Source organism: Phoxinus phoxinus, assembly GCF_949152265.1.
Source record: "Phoxinus phoxinus genome assembly, chromosome: 6".
NCBI lineage: Eukaryota > Metazoa > Chordata > Actinopteri > Cypriniformes > Leuciscidae > Phoxinus > Phoxinus phoxinus.
This window is the reverse complement of record NC_136881.1, coordinates 28047109-28071385: the sequence shown is the minus strand read 5'-3', so window position 1 is coordinate 28071385 and position 24277 is coordinate 28047109. Positions and strand designations below refer to the sequence as shown.

At 37.2% G+C, this 24277-nt stretch overlaps 1 protein-coding gene across 3 annotated transcripts in view; it reads right to left on the bottom strand.

Moving 5' to 3' along the window:
- The window catches only part of galntl6 (polypeptide N-acetylgalactosaminyltransferase like 6), a 191953-nt gene that overhangs the window by 160365 nt on the left and 7311 nt on the right, over positions 1-24277 (bottom strand). Inside the window, exon 1 of one of the 3 annotated variants that reach the window (XM_079615793.1) lies at positions 3548-3620. The exons of the other annotated variants lie outside the window; for them this stretch is intronic. Within the exon in view, the coding sequence (XP_079471919.1) occupies positions 3548-3595 (48 nt within the window). The 5' untranslated portion in view covers positions 3596-3620. Of the gene's footprint in view, positions 1-3547; positions 3621-24277 lie in introns of those variants that run through there. 3 annotated transcript variants of the gene reach the window in all.

Genomic DNA, 24277 nt, shown 5'->3' with positions numbered 1-24277 from the left:
ACATTCACCTCCTCTGGAGAGAGATTAAACATCTGCTGAAATTACAGGAGAGCAGAGAGGTAGCCACTGTGATTATCTATCTCTATCTCTCTCTCTCTATCTCTCTCTCTCTCTCTCTCTCTCTCTCTCTCTCTCTCTCTCTCTCTCTCTCTCTCTCTCTCTCTCTCTCTCTCTCTCTCTCTCTCTCTCACTCACACACACACACCCACACGCACACACACCCACACACACACACACACACACAGCTCACATTATTCAATTTCTGAAACATTCCTGATGGTCACAGCGTGTCTGTAACTTGATTAATTCCAGAGCTTTTAAACTTTATTTCTTTTTATGACTCTATTCATTTGGGCAGGACTCATTTACCCAGGATCATCGTCATGAAATTAGAAACTCTAAATATCTTTTTCTCTCCACTGTCGCTCTTTCTCTCTCACTTTCTTTGTTACTCTGTCTCTTTGAAGAGCTTCCACATTACTTTCACAAACTGTTCTAACCCTATAAGGGGATATTAAAGACAGACATTGAAGAACTGGAAACCAGGAGGATTTTATGAATTTATGAAACCACAGAAAACATTTTGTACTACGATAAAAGTATAGAATTTAGCAGTCTCAAATGTAATGCACACACTCATCTCTCTCTATCTCTCTCACTCTCACTCTCACTCTCACTCTCACTCTCTCTCTCTCTCTCTCTCTCTCTCTCTCTCTCTCTCTCTCTCTCTCTCTCTCTCTCTCTCTCTCACACACACACACACACACACACACACACACACACACACACACACGCACGCGCACACACATCATGAACTATTCACAAACTGTCTGATACATACTAAAGAGAAAAACGGCAAGTGTTGGCTGAAATTAGCTGCTGGAATCTAAAAAACAATCTAAAATATGACATTCTTTAGCCTTTTTATGATATTCGATTTATAGCCCCATGCATATGCTGCCAATGGCTTAAAAAAGTTATATTTTTTATTTTTTTGTCATTTCAAATAATCCATTTGCCAGTAAAAGTTGATTGTACTCTAAGGTTCAAACGTTGTAATGTTTTGTTAGAAAAGTGTAAGAAGTATTTTATGTTCACCAATGATTTTGTTTTTGATGAAAATTTTAATAAAACCTGTAATATTGTGACATATTACAATTTATAAAATGGCTGGTTCCAATCCTTGATTCTGATTGGTCAATAGCTGTGTTTTATTCCCGAAAAAACATGGCTATGACCGCTTCACCCGGCGGTTCTATATATCACTACACAACACCCCTAGCAACCACTCTTAGCAACTTAAACACATATTTGATCTCATCGATATTGTTCATTGAAGCTATAGAGTATTGTGAGAGATCGAGTAATTTAGCATTTTCCTTCAGGTCAGTCATATTCATAATATAAAAAATCAGTTTGAATGTCTGCTGCCCGTGATCACAAGTTTGAGTCCTTTCAATGTAAAAGTCATCTGACTGACTCACTCATAAAGACAGTCTTTGCCGCCATCTATTGGTGAAATAATGTAGGCCTATGTAACTTCTGTTGTTGTTTACGGTCAGTGACTATTTTTTTCCAGCAGAAGGAAGGCTTAGTGATTGTGGTGTGGTGTGGTGTGGTGTGGTGTGGGGGGTTGTACGCGCGTGAAGTTCGGATAATTTTACTGACTCTCTTGTTCAATCTCTTTTTTCGAGCCATTTCGTTCATTTACAGGGCTTTAAATGTTATACTTTTAACAGGCAAATTCCCCGAACACATTCACCTACGAAATCTTGATCATATTCTGAATTAAAAATCATTATGCAGTCAAAAATAATTTACAAGGAACATAAATAATTACTTTACCTTCCGAGTCTTTCGTTCATTCACGTGACAGACACAATGAACGTTCATGAACGACAGATACTTGTTCAGCTACAAGTGTATGCACTAAATTACTTGCTTTATGCAAGCACTATATGATAACTCACTATACAGGATTTACCCTATTATACTTCATCGACAAAAAATGAATAGGTCAAACAGCAAACATCCACCCACAAGTGCATGGTCTATAAATAGGCTGTCTTTTGAGTTCATGTGAACAACGGTTAAATTACTCGTCGGGCTACAGAAGAATACCATAATTCCTCCGTTCAATTAGAAGACATCGAGAGTCACGCAGCCACCAAACATTTTGGGAATAACATGCCTTACCTTAACCCAGAATGGATTTCAAGGACTTCACGCGCAGAACAATGGCCTCGTTTAGATTTTTTTTCGACAAATCTTTGAGTTAACATGAGTGGAATTTTCACCGCAGCGCCACCACACCTTGATGCTCATGACAAGAATAGCATGTAGCATAGCATTTATTGAAGCGAATTACCGGTAGGTTTAAATCACCGTCATGCATGAACGAATGATATTTTTTCTACACATAATAATCCACGATGATCACATTACACAAAACTGAAATTGCACGTCAAAATAACACATTGTCAATATTTTTTGAGACCCCCCAAAATTTCACATATTTTCGTCTATAATAGTTGTATTGTGTGGTAACCGTTTTTTAAAAGCAATAAGGTACTCGAGGCAAGTGCTGATATCGTGAATAAGTCACGGCTGAAGGGGTTACTCTGATTCGCGTCGTGCCTAACAATGCCCTTCAGCCGTGACTTATTCACGATACAGCACAGCCTCTCGTACCTTATTGCTTACTTATAAACTCTCCTATTTGAATATATGTTTTATATATATAAAACATAAAATATAAATCGCCGTCATGAATATAAAATATAAATCGCCGTCAGAATAAAATATAAAATATATATAAATCACCAAATCAGAATGATTTCTGAAGTGTCATGTGACACTGAAGACTGAAGTGTCACATTGACACTTGTTGCTGAAAATTCAGCTTTGCCATCACAGGAATGTTATGGCAAAGCTGAATTTTCAGCAACAAGTGTCAATGTGACACTTCAGTCTTCAGTGTCACATGACACTTCAGAAATCATTCTGATTTGGTGCTCAAGAAGCATTAATTATTATTATCTTGAAGACAGTTGTGCTTAATATTTTTGTGATACATTTGTTTTGTTTGTTTCTTTGATGAAAAAAAGCTCAAAAGAGTAATGTTGGTGATATGGGAAAATGCTAACTTTAGCCTGCTAACATTGAAAGCATAGCTACGATCTGCAAATCGCAATCCAAAACCATGCCTCATCCAAAACACATGAACGCGCACAGACCAGAAACGAGACAACCAGAGATAACATTATTGGATTACATCATGTATCATTAACTGGGAGAAAACTTTACAGTAGTAAGGGAAATAGAAGCGCTTGCTTGCATATATCAGTATGTGATTGTGAAAATACTCCAGTTCAGAAGTTGACCAGTTGACATAAAGGAAAGAATGCACTGTACTGTGTATATCAGCTTTATGCGATTTTAGGACATAGCGGCAATGTAGTCGAATCTCACTGAACCTTCTCACTGAATCTGCATAGGGCAAAGTCAGCGGTATAGAACTGCACTGTCAAACCTGAAATGTACTTGCCACTTGTTGTCGGTTCAGAAGGAAAGTTAGTTGCTGTTTGCCTGCCATTTCGCTCTGTCTGCACAGCGTACGTAAAACACGCTAATGGCGTAAGATGTCTGTGTGAACAGGCTGCACAGTGGTATGCAAACACACGTTGACTGACAGGGAGAACATGGTATCGTTTCATTCGAATGTAATGATTGAACGAACATTTTATGGTCCTACGCCTCCCACAGATGATATATTTATAAAAATACATTTAGACCGCTTAATAGTGATTGATATCAGGATATGAGGAGACTTTCAACCAGCATGACAAAAAAAATATGTAGATAATCATCTATTGCACCTTTAATATGCCAAAGTTTTTCTACATATTTCTGTACCAGTTTTCTGCACAATGGTTTTGTTATTGTAGTCTCATTAATTTCAGATTTACTTGCCTCTAACATGTCACCTAAAACAAAATAATCCTTCCTAATTGGGAAGTTTTTTTGACAAGAATATATCGCGATGTCGACCAGACTGTATGGTAACAGTCAAACTGGCTGATCTGAGAACAGTGCTGCTATTTCTTTGACAAAAATTAGGCGAGGTGGCTGGCTTCAGATCAGCAATTTAATTCAATGAGAGTCGTATTGGTTAAAAATGGGAAACATGCAGAAGACAGTGTGCCTGACTCCACTCTCTGTGATCACATCATTACCTCTGACAGTAATGGCTGCTGCATAGAATATCAACATAGACTGATATGTTGAATGATTTTGATTAGAGGCAAATATGCCACACTGTGAGCTTTGAAAATCTAATTAGCCCAACTGAATGTGGAGTTCAACAACAGCTGAAAAGCTTTTTTTCCCAGCGCGTTTAAACACGCTGTGCTCAGCCTCTTCTCGACTTTTCCGTTTAAGTGTCTCGCTGTTCCAACTCCTTTTGGCTTCAAGCTGAACTGCATCTGCGGTCTGAGCACATGGGCCCTAATATGGTGCTTTCTTGTTATTACAGAGCACTTAATTACTTTCTGCTGCTTGGTTTTTATTTCTAAAAAGCCTTTCCCCACAAATAAAACAGCTTTGTGGCAGGAGCACCTTTGGCAACTCAGAAATGAAAGTGCATTCATTACATCTAAACAGTGTTTTATTACAAAATAAAACTGGTTTATAATTGCTTTCCTTTCTGATGCATAATTCACATTCAGGATTTCAAAAATTAATCATACATGTGCATACAGACACTCGCAAGCATTCGTAAATGCAGAGCAACACAAGCACACATAGGCAATGTTTCATGCAGTCAGTGTTTGGGATTGACAACTATAACAGGTGTGACTGCAAGTGACAGACAACCAGTTCTACTCACACAGAACAAGTTTATACGGAAACCTTGAAGGGCTAAGTTATTTTTATTTTTTATTTTTCTGCTGGGTGCAGGGTCATTATCATTAACTAAACCAGAAATGTATTTAATAGTTTTAGTTACTTGAAATATAGCTGAAATAAAATAAAATGAAAGTTGAAAAACTTAAACTAAACTAAAATTACGTCACGAAAGTGATATATAACTGTTAACAAAAATATATGATCAGAATATCAACAAGCATACTAATTATCATACGCACTGTAAACTGAAATAAAAATAAGTTGAAGCAATTACAAAAAAACTGAAATAAATTAAACCTAAATAGTAATCTTTAAAAAATAATATATGACCGAAAGCGCATAGTGAAAATACTAAGCATTAAACTAAAATTAACAATAAACCTAAACATTTTAAAGGGGTCATATAACTGGCTTTTGACGTTCGCTTGGATTTTACATTCAAAAATGTTGAGCCTAGCTCCTGAAACGGTAGATTTTTTTTATGGGTGTGCTGCATTAAAGACTTGGAAGTAAACGCCCACTGCTATGATTGGATACCAGTTTTTAATATTATAATGAGTTTCATGTAATGCGCGAATCGGTGGGCGGGGCTAAACAGTGTTTAAGTAGGCGTTGATCTTCTGCGGAGGCGGATTTTGATACCTTTTGACGTCATAGATCGTTCGCTCTGCCTGGTGTCAATAAAAACTTTTATTGGACTAACAAGGAAGTTTTCAGTTCTGAAACTTACAAGATATTCTTATAGTATGATGACCTCTTATATGTCAAAAGCTCAAGGAAAATTGTATTTCTCAGTTTATAAATTCAAAATATTATTAAAACTAAAATAACACTGGCAGGGTGTAATAACAAATAGGCAAAATTCTGAAGTGCAAAGTGAAAAAGTACAGTAATTACAGTAAAAAAAAAAAATTAACCAAGCAAAAATGGGCAAAAAAATAGCATTTTTAATTATATTTTTTGAAAAGAAAGTTCTTAGAAAACTTGCCTTTTCATGTGCTACCCTTCAACGACACTGTTTACATGAATCAGGGAATAGGAGAGTGTGGAAATGAGAGAAATTAGTCTGAATTCTGCAGATGAATTCAAAACTAATCTGATTAAGAGGGTTAAAAGTCCAAACGATTTTTCCATTCCCGGTTTAAAATGTTTATCTATTAATGAAATAGAGAGGCATACATACAAACACGCTTTTGTATAAGAAAAAGGAGAGAGAGAGAGATTTTCTTGTGCATACAGTAGTTGTGTGGCTCTCAGGGACATGTGTATGGCCTTAACCCTTGTGCATTGTTCAAATTCCCATCCTTTCGTTATGTTCGTGGCTGAAAACAGCCACTACTTTAAACTGCTGTAAAAATTGATCAGATAAATATTTTTTTGCCATTTTTTTTGCATAAATCTATTAATCAACATCAGTCCTGTTCAAAACTACTAAATGTTTAAAAAAAAATCAAGATTTTAACTCTTTAATTGCCAAATTCATAAATTATGTCACTGATTTGGGAGGGAAAAAAACACAAAATTACTTATTTTCAATATAAAATGTGATTGTGGACTGGATTTTTTTTACCTTTTATCACAGTCTTGGACATGTCAAAGATTAGAAACAACATTGGTTTTGATGCATTGTTAGTTTTTGTGCAGCATCAGATTTTAACGTTTTCTCCCTCATTTACTGTTCGTGGCTGTTTTTGCCCCATTGACTTCCATTATAACCACATTTTTTGATTGCAAAGCCATGACACCATAAAATCATGCATTTTTGATTGTTGGTGGTTTTCCCTGTTGGGAAGAGGTAAAATTAGTAATTTTTACTGTTGATAACCAGGTGGCACCATTAACCCTTTATATAGGCCTGTGCAAAAAAAAGCTTAGTTTCTGGCTTTTACATGGAGTTATATGGAGTATAATAGCATAATAAAGTGTGTGTGTGTGTGTGTGTGTGTGTGTGTGTGTGTGTGTGTGTGTGTGTGTGTGTGTGTGTGTGTGTGTGTGTGTGTGTGTGTGTGTGTGTGTGTGAGAGAGACCTCACCTTGATGCGTCTGAGAAAATCAAAATATGCACCTCAGCTCTCAGAACTACATGGAGTAAACAAAAACAAAGTAAGTGTATTTATGCATCTGCCTTTTGATGGTGAGAAATGCAGACTAAACAAAAACTAAGCAAGTGGATTTAAACACTTGCATGCAAGCCTGCTGGTCATTTGATGGTGAGAAGAGCAGCAAGCAACATGAGAAAGGGCTTGACTTGTAGTGAAGTTTTAGAGATGAGTATGCAGCCTGACCCTTCAGCGAGCTGCAGGATGTATTGTCTTCTCCCTCTGACACCACAGACTCAGGAGAGGCAGATCCTGATTTGGATGTGGCACCCTCATCATCCTCTCTAGCTTCCACTGAAGGCGAGGAGGATTCGGAGGATCCTGGGTCTGGGTGGATTGGGAGAAACGGCGAAGTGTGGTTTTCCACCAACGCGGAGACAACTCCCTTTCTTCAGCCTGCCAGAGGCGTGACTTCATGGCCGACGCGCTATGCCATCGCAAGGGTCCAGAACATTGATTCTGTGTTCAATCTGTTTTTTACGGGCGCCGCACAATGAGAAACTGGACCGGGGTGGACTCCACAGATCTCCGTGCCTACATGGGGCTACTGATTTTGGCCGGCGTCTACAGGTCCAGAGGGGAGTCCACACGTTGCCTGTGGGATGATCGCAGTGGTCGTGCGATTTTTAGAGCCACCATGTCCCTCTCAAGATTCAAAAAATCAGCAGAGCTCTGCGTTTTGGAGGTTGGTCATGCTGACAATGAGGTCAATCATCTCGTCGGCCATGAAGTCATGCCTCTGGCAGGCTGAAGAAAGGGAGTTGTCTCCGCGTTGGTGGAAAACCACACTTCGCCGTTTCTCCCAATCCACCCAGACCCAGGATCCTCCGAATCCTCCTCGCCTTCAGTGGAAGCTAGAGAGGATGATGAGGGTGCCACATCCAAATCAGGATCTGCCTCTCCTGAGTCTGTGGTGCCAGAGGGAGAAGACAATACATCCTGCAGCTCGCTGGAGGGGTCAGGCTGCAGAATCATCTCTAAAACTTCACTACAAGTCAAGCCCTTTCTCATGTTGCTTGGTGCTCTTCTCACCATCAAATGACCAGCAGGCTTGCATGCAAGTGTTTAAATCCACTTGCTTAGTTTTTGTTTAGTCTGCATTTCTCACCATCAAAAGGCAGATGCATAAATACACCTTTTTTGTTTTTGTTTACTCCATGTAGTTCTGAGAGCTGAGTTGCATATTTTGATTTTCTCAGACGCATCAAGGTGAGGTCTCTCTCTCACACACACACACACACACACACACACACACACACACACACACACACACACACACACACACACACACACACACACACACACACACACACACACACACACACACACTTTATTATGCTATTATACTCCATATAACTCCATGTAAAAGCCAGAAACTAAGCTTTTTTTTGCACAGGCCTACCTAAAGGGTTAATGGTGCCACCTGGTTATCAACAGTAAAAATTACAAATTTTACCTCTTCCCAACAGGGAAAACCACCAACAATCAAAAATGCATGATTTTATGGTGTCATGGCTTTGCAATCAAAAAATGTGGTTATAATGGAAGTCAATGGGGCAAAAACAGCCACGAACAGTAAATGAGGGAGAAAAAGTTTAAATCTGATGCTGCACAAAAACTAACAATGCATCAAAACCAATGTTGTTTCTAATCTTTGACATGTCCAAGACTGTGATAAAAGGTAAAAAAAATCCAGTCCACAATCACATTTTATATTGAAAATAAGTAATTTTGTGTTTTTTCCCCTCCCAAATCAGTGACATAATTTATGAATTTGGCAATTAAAGAGTTAAAATCTTGATTTTTTTTAAAACATTTAGTAGTTTTGAACAGGACTGATGTTGATTAATAGATTTATGCAAAAAAAATGGCAAAAAAATATTTATCTGATCAATTTTTACAGCAGTTTAAAGTAGTGGCTGTTTTCAGCCACGAACATAACGAAAGGGTAGTGAATTTGCCCAGAGTGTACTGTTAAGTTTTTGAAAATTTTCAAAGCATTTTCCTAAAATATGTGTAAAAATAAGCTTTGTCACCAAAAATCATTCCATTTGCTGAAACACGGAAAAAGTTATGGCCAAAATAAAACTAAAAAATACCCCATAGTGGCTGAAAACAGCCCCAACAGCACATAAGGGTTAACCGAATAAAGCAACTCAGCATGAGATCGGCACAATGAGGACCAGTGCATCTCTACTATCACAGAGAGAAAGAGAAACCCTCATACACAGACAGTGAGGGTCACTTTAGGGCACACTCAGTAATGACCATTCTGTAGTGGCTTTGGACTCTCCATATGTACCAGCAGCACCTCAAATCACCTCAATTGAGCATCCCACAGTACATGTACGGTCAAACTAACCACCGATAGCAATTATGGTGCAACTCTTCTAAAATCAGAACTCCCCCAATGCTAAAGAAACTCAGAAGCTTTTTCCAACATGCATGAGAGACTCTAATCCATTTTAGAAGCAACCTGGGATTTGAGCCAAATTTATTTACCCAACAATTTCGCTTTTAAATCACCCAAGGACACGCATCTTCAAAATATTGCTAGTTCTTTCACATTATTTTTTTTTAATGATTTAAACATAAAAATAAACAGAAATAAAAAGATTACAACATATTAACTTGCCAATATACCCAAACATATACAGTAAATACATTACAAAATATTTTTTTTTGTTATTTAAAAAAAATGTATCGATCAAAGGATCCTGAAAAAAAAAAATAGCACGGTTTCCACATAGATATTAAACAGTACTGTCAGACAACTGTTTTCAATATAGATAATAAAGAGAAATGTTTCAGCATGAATGATTTCTGAAATATCATGTGACACTGATGATGACTGGAGTAATGATGCCGAAAAGTCAATTTGCCATCAAATAAAAACATAAATTGCATTTTAAAATGTATTAAAATAAAAAACAGCTATTGTAATAACATTACTTTCACAATATTGCCATTAGATTTAATTCAGAATGGATTAATGGCTGCTGACATTTTTTGATCAAATGAATACTATTTGACCACAAACGTTTGAACGGTAGTAAAGTATAGTAAGTAATTAAATTATTTATTTATTTACGTGTTTAAATGTAATCACTAATCCCAAACGGTCAATGTGATTCTCTGAATTTCGGACCTCACTGTAAATACACATATGTTTATGACAGTGTAGAGCCTTTGTTCCTGTGCAATGGAACATTGAGAGGACAAGTGAAGGTTATTAAAGGGAGATCAAAGCAGCGTTAGTGAGACACTTTGTCTCAGTTTTGAGCTGCTTCCTGTTTGCTCAGACACTTTGCTAACACTCAGTCTTGTGAAAAAAGGAGCACGTCATATAAGCTTTTGATGCATCAAAGCACCGGATGTGGGAGAAAAACAAATACAAAACAAACCTTGACACTTTAGCATCATACAGTAAGCAGAAAAGGTTTGTTTGTATGTCTGTTTGTTTTATCTATTATTGAATAGGAATACAGGGTCATCTCATGCAAGCGGGATGGAAACTTGCCACAAATAAGAACAGCTTCCTCTCTCTGATGCCAGCTATTTGTATGAGAAGTCTTTGATAAGTTTGTGAGATGTTTAAAAGTAAGAGAGTTTTTTAACACAAACGCAACTCTGACTTGGAAAATTTGTATGCTGGATATCACCCAATTTACAGATTTTCTCTTATGTCTCACCTTCAGCGTCTGTGTGAGGTGCTAGTTTCTGTTCTTGAGTTCACACTTGCTTTACTTTAACATATTGTTGACTAGTCCCAAACCACAGCTTCGTGCTTTTGGCAAGGCTACAGCAGTGTTGTCCATAATGATTAGTAAGGAAACACACTCTCATGGTTTCAAAGGTGTTATAGCCGGTCAAAAGGGGACGGAAAACATTTATGCTGGATTACTTACAGTACTGCAGTTTTATCCTTCACATACAGTATGGCCTTTTTATGTACTGTACACTACTCAAAGGTCTGGGATCACTCCGATTGTTATTTTTTTAAGGGGCCAGGAACTGTGTTTTCCTAAAACTTTATTTCGACAGACTTTAGAAATTCTACTATCTTTGTAACTTTGCAACTACATGTCAACCACCAGTCATTAGAGTGTTAGTACTTAATATCTGATAACACTTTATTTTTATGGTCCCACTTTGTACATGTCAACGTATTATTCTAACTCTAACCATGGTCTACTAATACTCTAATGAGTTGCTACAAAATGTAGCTACAAAATAGTTAGTTGACTTGTAGTTGCAAAGTTACTTAGAGTTCGTAGAATGTCTAAAGTGTAAACACCTATTTTATTTTCTAGAGGTGGACTTATGTTAATAGTATTTTGTTTTACATCAAAAACAGTCATAATTTATTAATAAAACGACTTGATTTTAGCCCTGCTCTTTTGAAAACTTTTACTATGTCTTTAGTATTACAGCTTTTCAAAATTTAGATTTTTTTTTTAGATCTATTTCCATTGCATAAAAGGTTGCAGCATTGAGCATTGATATAAAGACTTGTGTATGCACCATTAAAACGGACTAAAACTAAAATAAAATGAAATAAAAATAAAAAAAGTAGTGAAAATCTGTGAACAAATGTTACGTAATTACAAGAGAGATTTGACTTAATCATAATGACAGCATTACCCAAACAACCTAAAATTACTCCAATGCAAGTGTTACAGTAATTACAGCATCAAAACATCCAGGTCAGGATTTGAAATCCTTTTAGTGAAGAGACCCATTTGTGCGAGTGAATCTGAGGACAATCAGTCAGTGTGAAACCTCCTAGTCTAAATGGGTATTTACACCACAGGTGACAAACTATGAGTGATGTAGCAGTGGCATATACAGGTCAGCTTGATACCTCTCCCAGCATGCCTTGCTTATGACTTAGGATCATCAGCTGTCCTGTGCTGTCAAAAGGGACCATCAAATCCACCTGGGAAAATGACTAGTGTTTGTAGGCCTTGAACTTATCTGACCTACTCCAGGACGCCAAAGCAAGCAAAAAGCACACACTTAAAAAAAACAAAAAAACAAAAAAAAAACAGCCATGAACTTACAGTATAGTGATCCCTAACAGCTCTGTAATGTTAGAAAATTGTTTAAATTAAAATATTTCAAAGAAGTATTTGTTGTTTTTATCAATTATGGTATTGGCTTACCCGTCAATACCACAATAAGAAAAAACATTGATGAACTCAATTCTACCCTTACATTAAACTCACCCTCAGCTACAGTTTGCCAGCTTTAAATCAATCCCAAAAAGTGATAGCGCATCAAGAACAACAACCCCACTTACAGTAGAGATTAAATCTTTAAATTTGTCTGTAAAGTGTAAAAAGTACAGTACTGTGTGCCTTCTAATAAAAAATATATAAATATTGATTATAGTCAGAGCATTTAGCAACAGCTATGATGCAAAATGCCCTTTACCTGTGACTACATTCATATTATTGCACATCAAATTGCACCTTATTACTTAAATATTTTTATTTTCAACCATTCTGAAAGGTTTCCAATCAAAAGCTCCATGTCAAAACTGATTGATTCCTTTTCCTGGTTGCCGGCATTAATGTTTACACAAAATCGCCTCCATTTGTTGAAGGTCGGAAGCCAAAGGCCTTTAAGAAACGCAGCCAATTCAATCCTGTCACATACTTATTATTCAGTTCATGCTGCAGGCTTACATTTTTTTTTCTGAAACAATACATCTTCATGAAATAAAATTTACTACATTTCTCCATCAATCAATACCATTCAAAAATGAATTTTACCATTACAGAATATACTCTGATACTGATAGAGGTTTTTAGTGTGCTTAGTGGCACAATCATAATGTGTATTGATCAAAACTTGCATTTATTTTATTTTAAATGTCCCGTAGACACTATGGCCCGGTTTCACAGACAGAGCTCAGATTAACCCATGATTAGGCCTTTGTTCAATTAAGGCATTCAATTTTTTTTTTTTTTTTTTATAAACGTGCCTTATAAAAAACATTACTGATGTGCATCTTGAGACACAACTGATATATTTTAAGGTATGTAAGTGCAAGTTGCTATCAGTTAAAACAGCTCAAAAATGCATTTTAGAAACTGGTTGAGACATTTCATAAAGAAAACCAATTCTTCACTGCCAATACAATTTAAGATTAAATAATATGATTAACTGTTACCATCACCTTCATGTTTTACTATTGAGACAAAGCAATTTCACAATCTGAGACACTTGCCCTATTCATACTCTAATATTTAATGTAAGTCATCCATATTACAGCATCAAACTTAAAGTGAGAATTTAAAATCCAGAAATAGGACAAAACCCTAAGGTAGAGAAAGCACTCACCCCTGTTATCTTCTTTAATAACTCAACCTGAGAAACGCACAATGCTCGCAGGGCCCGAGACCCTGTGATTAATGACACCTTGCTTGGCCTTACTATTACGACATCCCATCTTTAGGCCTTAAAGTCTTTCCCAAGGTTATTGTCCCTATTCTGAATAGCGCTTGTTACAGAACAGTGCCCTTTCATATGCCTGCCTCACAATTTCACACTGAAAAAAAATAGGTCATATTTACTGATTTGTGAATTCAGATTCAAACTGACTTTTTTAGACAAAGCAATAACATTTATAAGGCCATTGTTATAATTGATTGAATTTCTCTTGTATCGCAAGAGCATGCGCCCTAGAACAATTACCGCCAATGGCAGTGTTGTACTTGTGGCAGATCTTCTGTAGAAAGATAATAATCGTGCTGAAGATAAAAAAACCCATCCAGTTTTACAGTTGTTATTCCATGTAATTCAATTTCCCCTAAAGCTTTACAATGCCTATAAAACACAAATCTGAAGCAGGAATTGAATACAAAGTACGTTCCTTGTGGTCTCTGATCTACGATCACAAAGTTTAAGACTTCTCGCCAACTTCCCAGCTTGCAGACAGTTTACAGCAATGACGATTCTTTTGTGTAAGTTTTTCGTAAAAATGTATGAGAAGAGGATTCTTTGAGGGTGGATTATCCCTGCTTTCCGTGGTTTTACTGATATTAACAAAAGAAGAGCGCTTTCAGGAAATTCTTCGCTGATTCCCACACGCATACTAATGTCCACATTCACGAGTGTGACCGTCGGGCGTTCCGCACCCCAGCGCTGAACTGGTTCTCCGTTAATAAGGAGAGCCGAGTCGCTTCTAGCCGCTGTAGGGCTCATTTCCTGATCATATTAAACCACTTCCTCCTGACGGCTTTGACTCAGCACAATTCTAAATATATTCCCCCACACAGAGGCAAAGAAATGACCCCAGGCTGAGGGTGATCACTCACACAACCAGTTAGAGGACTGCAGAGCTTTAATGAGGGCCTTTAATTAATGGTTGGCGAGCTTCCAGTGGAGAGGTGGAGGAGAGCAGGTTAAAACGGTGGAAAGGGGTCGACACCTAAGGACATTAATGCCCACTTGTGAGATTATACGTCCCCCGATACCATGTGAGAAGCAGGCGAAATTATAGGGTGGTAAACGAAAGCAGCAAACACAAACACAGCAGGATTTTACAAACGTGTTCAAGCATCTATATATTTTTCACCCTGATCATGGATAGAGATGTTTTATAATGGGGCTGCAGCCACTCTGTAAGAGTCACTAATCTGGGCCTCCGTTTAAATCAGAGACAGGAGCGTACGTGATAAACCACCGGGGCCAATTAGTTATGATGTTAAACCACAGACACTTAGGACCCATCCAATTTAAGAAACAAATAAATTCCGAGGGCACTTACTTCGGTGGAGTGCTTTCAGCAGCCTGTTGATGCTGATTAAATATCGGCGCATGGTGAGGGAGGCACGCCGCATTTATTAGCCTGCCTTTGAGTTCCTCTCTGCTTAGAGGATACATTTTTAAAGTAAATGACTCTATGCTCAAGGGACTCCTCTGTTGCCTTGAAACATTAGAAACAACAACTGCCGGTACATGGGCTTGGAATGCTACAAAAACATCAGAGAAATGGAAATGAGAGGGATGAATCTGGGTCATACACTTTCAGGAAACAGGGCTCTAGTTCAAAGAGGGGAACGGAGGGGGGTGGCTCGATGTTTCTTCAAATGACATTGGAATAGAACGTGGTTGGAAGAAAGTTCGACCAGATTGTGGGGAGAAAGGTTTAGCGGTGGTCAAAGTGGAAGCTGATTCCTTGGGATATGCTTTCATCATACGACTTTCAAAGTAACCAAGGGGTTCTGCTGTACAACCTGCAACGGGTTGAGTGTAAAGGTCTTTTTTTTCTGTAAAACAACAGAGATGTCAGTCATAATCACATTTTTCCGATACTAAGACAAATAAATATTTCTACAGCTAAATCTTTCAATCTTGCTCCTTCTGGAAATGCGGCAACGCATGTGAATGACTGATTGTAGTTTTAGTAAAAATGTCTGATAATACAATTCTGTCATCATTAACTCACTCTCATGACTTTACAAACCCGAGAAGAAAAAAGTCATGTTTGGTTTGACATGAAGAAGAGTAAAGTATGACCATTTTATCTTTAGGTGACCTATCCGACAGGTCGAGTGTTATGTTCTTTTTTTTATGTAAAACAACTAAGATGTCACTTCTGATCACCGGAAAAACATTCCAGATTACTGTCCGATTACTGTCCACACATGCTATGTTGCCAACTCAAGTATATATAACAATTTGAAGGATTCACATAAAGTCATAGTCTAAGCGTGTAGTTTCTGAGCACGAAATTTGCATTTTTCCTTAATAAACCATAACAAGATAATTTCCACAATTTAAATCCTTTGATGAGGTTCAAGGTGAGGTGACCTTCTTTTGATAGTTCTGTTCTGACTAATATCTTTTCTATCGAGATATCCAGGTTACCTTTCATTTTATTATAACAAGAAACTCCCCATTTTAGAACTTTTGCACATTTAGCACATTTGCTTGACATATTCGAGTTTATTTAATATGAAAATGAACATTGTTTACAATGGGCCCGCAGATTTGGTGAAAAGCCTCGAGATAATCTTAGCTTGTTCATTATGCTATCAGCCACTCAGAGGCGAAATGACAAAAATGTCACCGCCTGAGCCATAATTACATTTCTAAACCCTGTGCAGGAAAGATAAACACGGGTGCTGTGTCTATATTAATATAGCTACTGGGGGAGTCATCCATAAGAGAGCAGCACAAACATGCAAATAAATGATAATTTGGTGACATCAACAAATGCACATCATTTGAGGGTCTGCTTAGCATTACAGCTTCTCTGATAACAGGCATCTTCTTACAGAAAGATAGTAAACGTATTGGTATTTTTCTGACTAAGTCGGCATTAAAGACTTAAAAAAAACGTTCTACAGTATCCGCAGAATTGAGTAGCAATTTAATTTGGTACTCAACGACTGTCTGACTGACAGGTGACTGCTTTCAAATGTTCACATGCATATTTGTTCTCTGTGAAGAGTTTGGTTGTTCTTTGTGGTTATGCGGCAGCACACATGAACGACTGAATGTATTTCTTAGTAAAAATGTGTCTTAGTGAAAAAAAATGCTTTCTTCTGTGGAAAACAATGTTGAAGAATGTTGGTTATCAAACCATTTTGGTTACCAGACGACACTAAGATGTTTCTCAAAACATCCTTTCTTGTTCCACAGAAGAGATCAACCTGAGGGTGAGTAAATGATGACAGAATTTTCATTTTGGGATAACTATCCATTTAAATTAACTGACTGGCAGAACAAAACAATCTGATTGGTATCAGATCTGTACATTAGACCTTGCAGCGCAAATGCAGCCTAATATATCAGCCACTGTATTATGTCAATAATATTTAATTAAACAACAATCTAAACAAGAAAAAGGAAATACTAACTGCTCCTTAATGTATAGTGTTGGGTCCGAGTCCACCTTTGTCGAGTCCGAGTCGAGTCCAAGTCCTTAACAACCGAGTACAAGTCCAAGTCCGAGTCCAAAGAGGGTCGAGTCGGACTTGAGTCCGAGTCCTTAACATCCGAGTCCGAGTCGAGTCCGGCCGAGTCCACAAAGATTTAAATTATTTGAAATTGACCTTTCACAAAGACCCGCCCCTCTTGGTTACTGTTGCTACGTCCGACAAGCCATTCCTCTCTCACTCCACATGTTCTCGGTCGGAGCAAAGAGGACACTAACAATGTGCCAACAGACAAGACAGAGCAGGGTACTTTTGGTTTGAAATAAAGTCTCAGCTTTCAATTTTTTTAATTTTTATGAAATTCAAACGATAAATACTGTTTTGTGGTGCTTTAATGTGTAGGCCTCAGTTCAAGCAGCACGTGAACTGATAATCTCTTCTAGTTATAGCACAAATTTCTAAAAAAGAAATCAATACACACTATTTTTCAAGTTCAAGTCCACTGCCTTTAATCTACTAACTGATTTGGTTTGTTTGTCGAACAAAAATGGCGTGTATCTGCATTATAATTGGTCAGATCACCTGTCAATCAAATCCCGGCGAAAGGTCTCAACACTGAGCTCTTAAATGAATATTTTAAACCTTACAAAATGATTGCAATGTATAGTTACAGTCATACGTTTACCTATTGTAGATCTTTTAGAATCTGCAAGGTAATGCTTAATAATGCAACACGATGCATTAAGAGCCAGGGGTAAACTTTTGAGCAAGATGATGATGTTTACATTTTTCTTATTGTGTTGTACATGCTAATATCTTATTTAGCCTCTGAAGGGTTGGACTAAATTAATGAATGCATTTTTAAACAAATAAGACCAATTTACACCAATGATCCAGTTCAAAAGTTTACACCTCTTGGCTCTTAACGGATGCTTCCTTCTTGTGCATCACTAAATGTTTGCAGGGTTTGTAAAAGTTGTGTATGAGTCCCTCAGTTGTCACCAGTGTGAAAGTATGGATCTTACAATCATACTCACTCTTATTAAGGAGTCAAATATGCAGAAGATGCTGGAAAAGCAAAGAATGTGCAGGAGCTGGATGATTTTTCCTCAACCATTAAAAAAAAAGAAAAGAAAAAAAAGTTGTTGATCATTCAGGTAATGACACAATATTAAAATCAAGCCTATGTAATTTGTCTTTATTTTGTGTTTGTATTTTATTTAGGCTATTAAACATCTGTTATGTGAAAAAGCTTTTTCAGGGCAGTACTAAATAGAAACAATGTGTATGATCCGTCTTATTAAAAAACATATAAAAATAACATTTTGGAGATTCTGCAAGGAGTATGTAAACTTATGACTAAAGTATAAATGCAACAAAAATTATAACATTATCAGACGCCAAAATGTTGCTATGGTTAACACGTTCTTATGTTGCTATGTGTCAAATCATCGCAATTTCATGACTCAAAGGACAAAAATTAAGTGGATTCAATCCCACATTTAAATGCAGTTATCACTCTTTATAATTTACAGTGTGAACGTAACCACTGGTCCTCTACACTGCAAAAAATGCTTTTCTTACTTAGTATTTTTGTTTTGTTTCCAGTCCAAATATCTAAAAATTATTAATTCAAGAAGCATTTACTAGAGAAGTAAAATGACATAAGAAATTCTATTTTGTTTTAAGATAAAAAGAAAGTAATTTAAGTAATTTTTGCTTAAAACAAGCAAAATTATCTGCCAATGGGGTAAGCAAAAAAATCTTAATTCGAATGGAAAACAAGAAAAAAAATCTTAATTCGAATGGAAACCAAGAATTTTTTGCTTACCCCATTGGCAGATAATTTTGCTCGTTTTAAGCAAAAATTACTTAAATTACTTTCTTTTTATCTTAAAACAAAATAGAATTTCTTATGTCATTTTACTTCTCTAGTAAACGCTTCTTGGTTTAAGAATTTTTAGATATTTGGACTGGAAACAAAACAAAAATACTAACTAAGAAAGTATTTTTTGCAGTGTAGAAGTATGAAAAACAAAACTATTTAGATTGTCAACAGCGCTCCCTTTAAGCCATCACTTACCGCGTTCGGCACTCTCCCTAAAACTCTCGTCATAAACACTGACTGAAGTTGTCCGCACTGCACAGTGAATATCTTATTTATATTGTGTCTAGAGAGACTTTGTTGTTTATGAGGGGATTTGCGAAAGGATAAAGCTCGTGCTGATTCTAAACATACATTTTGAGCGAATTATTCGCATGCGGACTCTAAAACGCCTCTGATTTGCCACTGTGTTTATGCACTTAACTGTGATTGGCTACAATGCTCAACGCTGAAACAACGTTGTTTCGTTTCGTTTTTGAATAAAAAAAATTCACAAAATTTCGTTTTGTGTCATCCAGTGCCCGGACTCGACTGGACTCGGACATTTTTCCGAGTCTAAAATGTCCCGAGTCCGTGTCAAGTCCGAGTACAAATTCTTTCGAGTGCGTGACAAGTCCGAGTCCATTCAAAATTGGACTCGAGACCGGACTCGAGTCCGAGTCCGAGTTCGAGTACCCCAACTCTCTTGTTCTTTACTACAATTTACTGACAGTATATCTGTTTACTTGAAAAATGATTAGGTTGATGAAGCAATGTTTATGCTTAAAGGCTGCATATCTTTTGATAATGCTGAATTCAATATTATGGTAATCATTTATTTTTAGCAAAAAATACATTAACATTAGTTAATGCACTGTTTTATCAAGAAATTATTTTTTTATATCACTAATGAAGGTTAATGTTCATTTGTACACATATTATTGTTAATTCTTAGTTCATTTTTGTTCATAATTCAATCCTGATATACAACTTGAAATGCTAAAATGTATTAATATGTATAAATTAGCATTGACAAATTAAACCTTACTGTGGAGTATTACCATTCTTATTTGTATTATTATTATAACTTTAAATTTAAAAACAAAAGTGTGTTCTTTAACATGTTTTATCACAATGGATTTCTCAAAAAAGTAATATTGAAAATGACTGGTATTTTTTAGCAACTAATGACATTTTGGTTTACTGATCATGACCTCATAGATTCACCCTGCAATATACTCTGAATAACAGTCTTGTTGCTTTGAAATCCCAGCGAAAGCTGGTAGAATTACGAAACAAAGAGAGAGTGCATTTTGTTTAGTTTTCCTGAGAAAAAGAATTAATTATTAAAAACACAACATTGCCTTGATGTTCAGCATGGGCTTGTTGTATAATTCAACACCCTAAAAAGTGCATACAGTTTCCAAGTTTGACTTCTGGTGCTGGGCGATTCTCTGCAGACCTGGAGAGTGGAGACAACAGAGCAAGGGAGCTGTCAATCAACCCGCGACACACAGAGGGCCGTGTCACCACAAAGAGACAGCTGTGCCAATCTCATCTTTGAATGTCAGTGATTGGAATCTCGAGGCTCACAAAAGGAGCAGCCAAATGAGGCTTTTCTACAAAATCTACCTCGATTGTCATTCCCAGTGATGTGCGCTTCTAAGGAGGTACGCTGCTCTGGGTCTCTGATTGTCAGCCTCGTGCCACACAATTTCACTTTCTTGCTTTGTGAATCTGAGCAAGAGAACAAGAGACATGTGACGAGAGGCGGCTGATCTTAAGTTATGAACAACTTCTCCTGTAAACGCCATATTCAGGGCACAAAACTTCTCAAAGATGAAAATAAGAAAAGTATCTTACCTAAAACATCTTATTCAGGCGAGGATTCAATAAAGGCGTTCACGCTTGGTGTAACATCAAGCCGACTGTATGCTTGAGACGTGCCGCACCGGTTAGTGAAGCGAAACAAACTCAAACAGCAGTGGTACTCATTAGGGGTCCGACGTCTCTTAACCAACCACAAAAAGTTACTCTGTCTAAGCCCACACATGCTTGCTGTCACTGATCATCTCTCATCTGTCATCTGACATGAGACATCAGGGAGATGACAGTGGTCTTGAACGAGGCGTTCAAGACTCGATTGTGTTTGCCGTGGTGTCACTTACAGAGACTGCCTGGAAATTTGGAGAACACAATGCAATGCAAATAACATCACAGAGAGGAATAGAAACAATAACACGTGTAAACAAATCAGTCACAAAGTGGCTGCCAGACTCAGCAGAGAGGATTGCATCAAGTGCTGGTGGTGTCATGCTGATTTGAAGAGTGGATGACAGGAACGCATCACTGCTGTATTTGTCATAAATAATAACATTATTTATTTAATTAAAAAAAAAAAAAAATTGGAAAGATGATGATAAGCCTGTCAAGGTTTGCCTCTATTATGTTTTTTAGATTCAAGATCTCATGGACAGGAGCGTTTCATGTGATTAAACAAGAAACCTTCAGGCATCAAAAGCTTTACATCAATGACACGGTTTGATCATTGTAGGTATAGATACAATCTTGTTAAGTATCAAGAAGAAAACCACTGAGGCAATGTTGTCCACCTCCATCAGTGCCCATCACTGGGAAACTGCACTGCACCCTGCTGTCAACTCCTACGATGCACAGTAAGCTGATATTGTGCAAACATGGGCAAAATGCATTTAGGCTTGTTTATATGGGGCAAAAGTTTATCTGAATAAATCTGACAAGAAAAACAAATATTTTAAGGAGAATTTGTGGGGTGACTACAAGGGGGCAAGGTTTAGCTGTTAGCATGGTCCCACTACAGTACACCCAACGCATTCTCATCCTAGGGCGTCATATACTGACACTTTTGACATTTCGTCTACATCCAACGCACATGGCACCCTTTAGCGTCAATACATGACACGCACAGAGCTTTGTTCGGTTATGGTTGGGTTTAAGTCTGGGGTAGGGTTAGAGTTAGACCGCTAGGAGGTGCCTTCTGGCCCATATCTATCTGCGTCTCATATTGAGGCTAAAGGGTGCTATGTGCGTTGGATATAGACGATATGTCAAAAGCGTCATTATATGACGCCTTGGGATGAGATCGGGCTGGTACACCATATGGACAAAAAAAAAGTATAAGTTTAGTAGCCTATTGTTATTGCTTAAGTTGTAGTTCAAGATTGAATTAATGTCAGATTATTGCGGCTCATTTACATGGACAACAGAAAGCAGTTGATTTACAGTAGATTTTGAACATGTCTCTGCGACGCTGCTGTAAATAGAATCTGAAGACAACTTTGCTATTTTTTGTTCTCAATTGTTTTGATTATTTTCCATGTTTGATTCAATTATCAATATTTAGAAGGAAATTTGTATATGAAACGAATATGCTTTATGTTAGCTTTTTTTTCTTATTTCTGAATAGCATATATTCCATATATCATAATCAAAAGGAACTATGCTAACCACATGTTCAGAGTTGTTTGCAAAACTGTTTGCAAATGTTTGTTGGAAGTATAGTTTAGAAAACACAAAATGGTTGAGCTATGTTAGTGTAACGGAGGCCAGCTAGTAGTCGCTGTGCAAGTAAACCGACAGACAGATGCTAGAGGCTGCTGTCTTTAGCCTCCTTGTTAGAACGCCTGACTCTCATGCCGGGGACTCGGGTTCGAGACCCGCACGGAGCGGGTTGAGAAGGACCGGGGTGGAGGGGTTACATTGGTGCCGTGACCCGGATGGGAGTGAGGTTTAGGGGGGTGAGTGTAACGGAGGCCAGCTAGTAGTTGCTGTGCGAGTAAACCTACTCCTCTGATCTCAATAGGTGCTCTAGCGACAGACGCTATTATTATAACTTTTTCAACCATGACAATTCATGACAAAATTGTCCCACTTTTTTGCTTCGGCTTACTACTTACTACTACTAGATCTCTATTTTGTATAAATAAAATATTTACTGCATTTGTAGTTGTCTGTGAAAAAAAAAAAAAAAAAAAAAAATCTAACTGACGATTTGACGGCCCTTTAAATTTAAACGTAGCCGGAAAGCGCGAAAAAGGCGCTCAAACGTCAGAAGATTGTCAGTTGGAGGGAGGACGGACTGCAAAAAGTCAAGGTAAGATCGATATGTTTCTTTTTGTTAGCGATTGCTTCGTTATATCCAGTTGGAGTCCGCATGTTGTGTGATAGAGTTGATGGAATAATTTATATTCGAAGTTACATTATTTTGGCAGTTCAACTCTAAGCTAACGTTACTTGAATGCGAAATGAACAAGTAAAGAATAATTGCGTCGTGGCCGTTACACCTCGGGTGTGCATTATTTTTATAATAATTCAACGGCCTGGAGTCAATTATTCCGCTTATACTACAGTTACCACATCTCGAAATATTGTTCAGATGATGTATTTCAAGACGTTTGTAAAGTTTTTGTCATTAAAACGCTCTTGTATGTAGCATCTAAACCCATGCTCCGTTGCTAATTCCAGAACGTCATTTTAGAGTTAGTAACGGAGGTCTGAGCCGCTGATAGCAGAGTTATGCTGGACACACTTAACGACTAGAAACATTATCTGACTGTGACTGAACGCGCTGAATACGCGCGCATGATCAGTCATAAGTATCAAATTACATTCACGGCCTTACAGTAAGTGTGTCCCCGGCTTTATGCAGTTATTAATGCAGTTATGAGAGAGAGAGAGAAATGTGCGTCAATATTATTATTTATTTATTAATTGAATTCGTTTTAATTAATTCGTTCATTCTTTTTTTCTATTAGTGACAGATGGCCTAATAAATGAAACACAAAGCCCTTTTAACAAGTATAGGCCTTTCAATAATTATTTATTTGTTAGGCTATATTATCTGCAATAATTACAAAAACTCGTGCAGCAGGACTATCAATTTATTTAAATATTCAGTTTAATTTTCTATTGATTATATTATATATGACTGTTCTTCATTTATTTAAATTAAATTTAAAGTTTTTCTTGTTATGAATTGTATCCTATTTTCCGTTATTACAGTTAACTACGCAAAGTGATATGGAACTGTAATGAGGTCAAGACCTGCCGGAACTACTTTAGCTGTGCGGTTCCCTGAAAATAGCACACCGTAGAACGTTTGTCAACCAATCAGATTTAAGCATTCAACGGCCCTAGACCTCAAGGACACTGCAACTTCACCTTGTAAGTTGAATATGGAACTGCATCAGTGATAGAGTGGCAGGCCTACAGTAGAAAACAGGTTAAGAAAGCAAGTATCCAAAAATGAGACTTTTCTAAATGCCAACTAAGCGTGAAGTGATATAATGTTAGGGCTGCACGATTATGGCCAAAATGATAATCACGATTATTTTTGATCAATATTGAGATCACGATTAATTATCACGATTATTTGTTGATTTGAACCAAAACACATTTTTGTCACATAGGCCAATTATACCTGCTTTCACATCCATATTGTGCTACATTTCCTGCTAATGTACAAATATGTGTAGC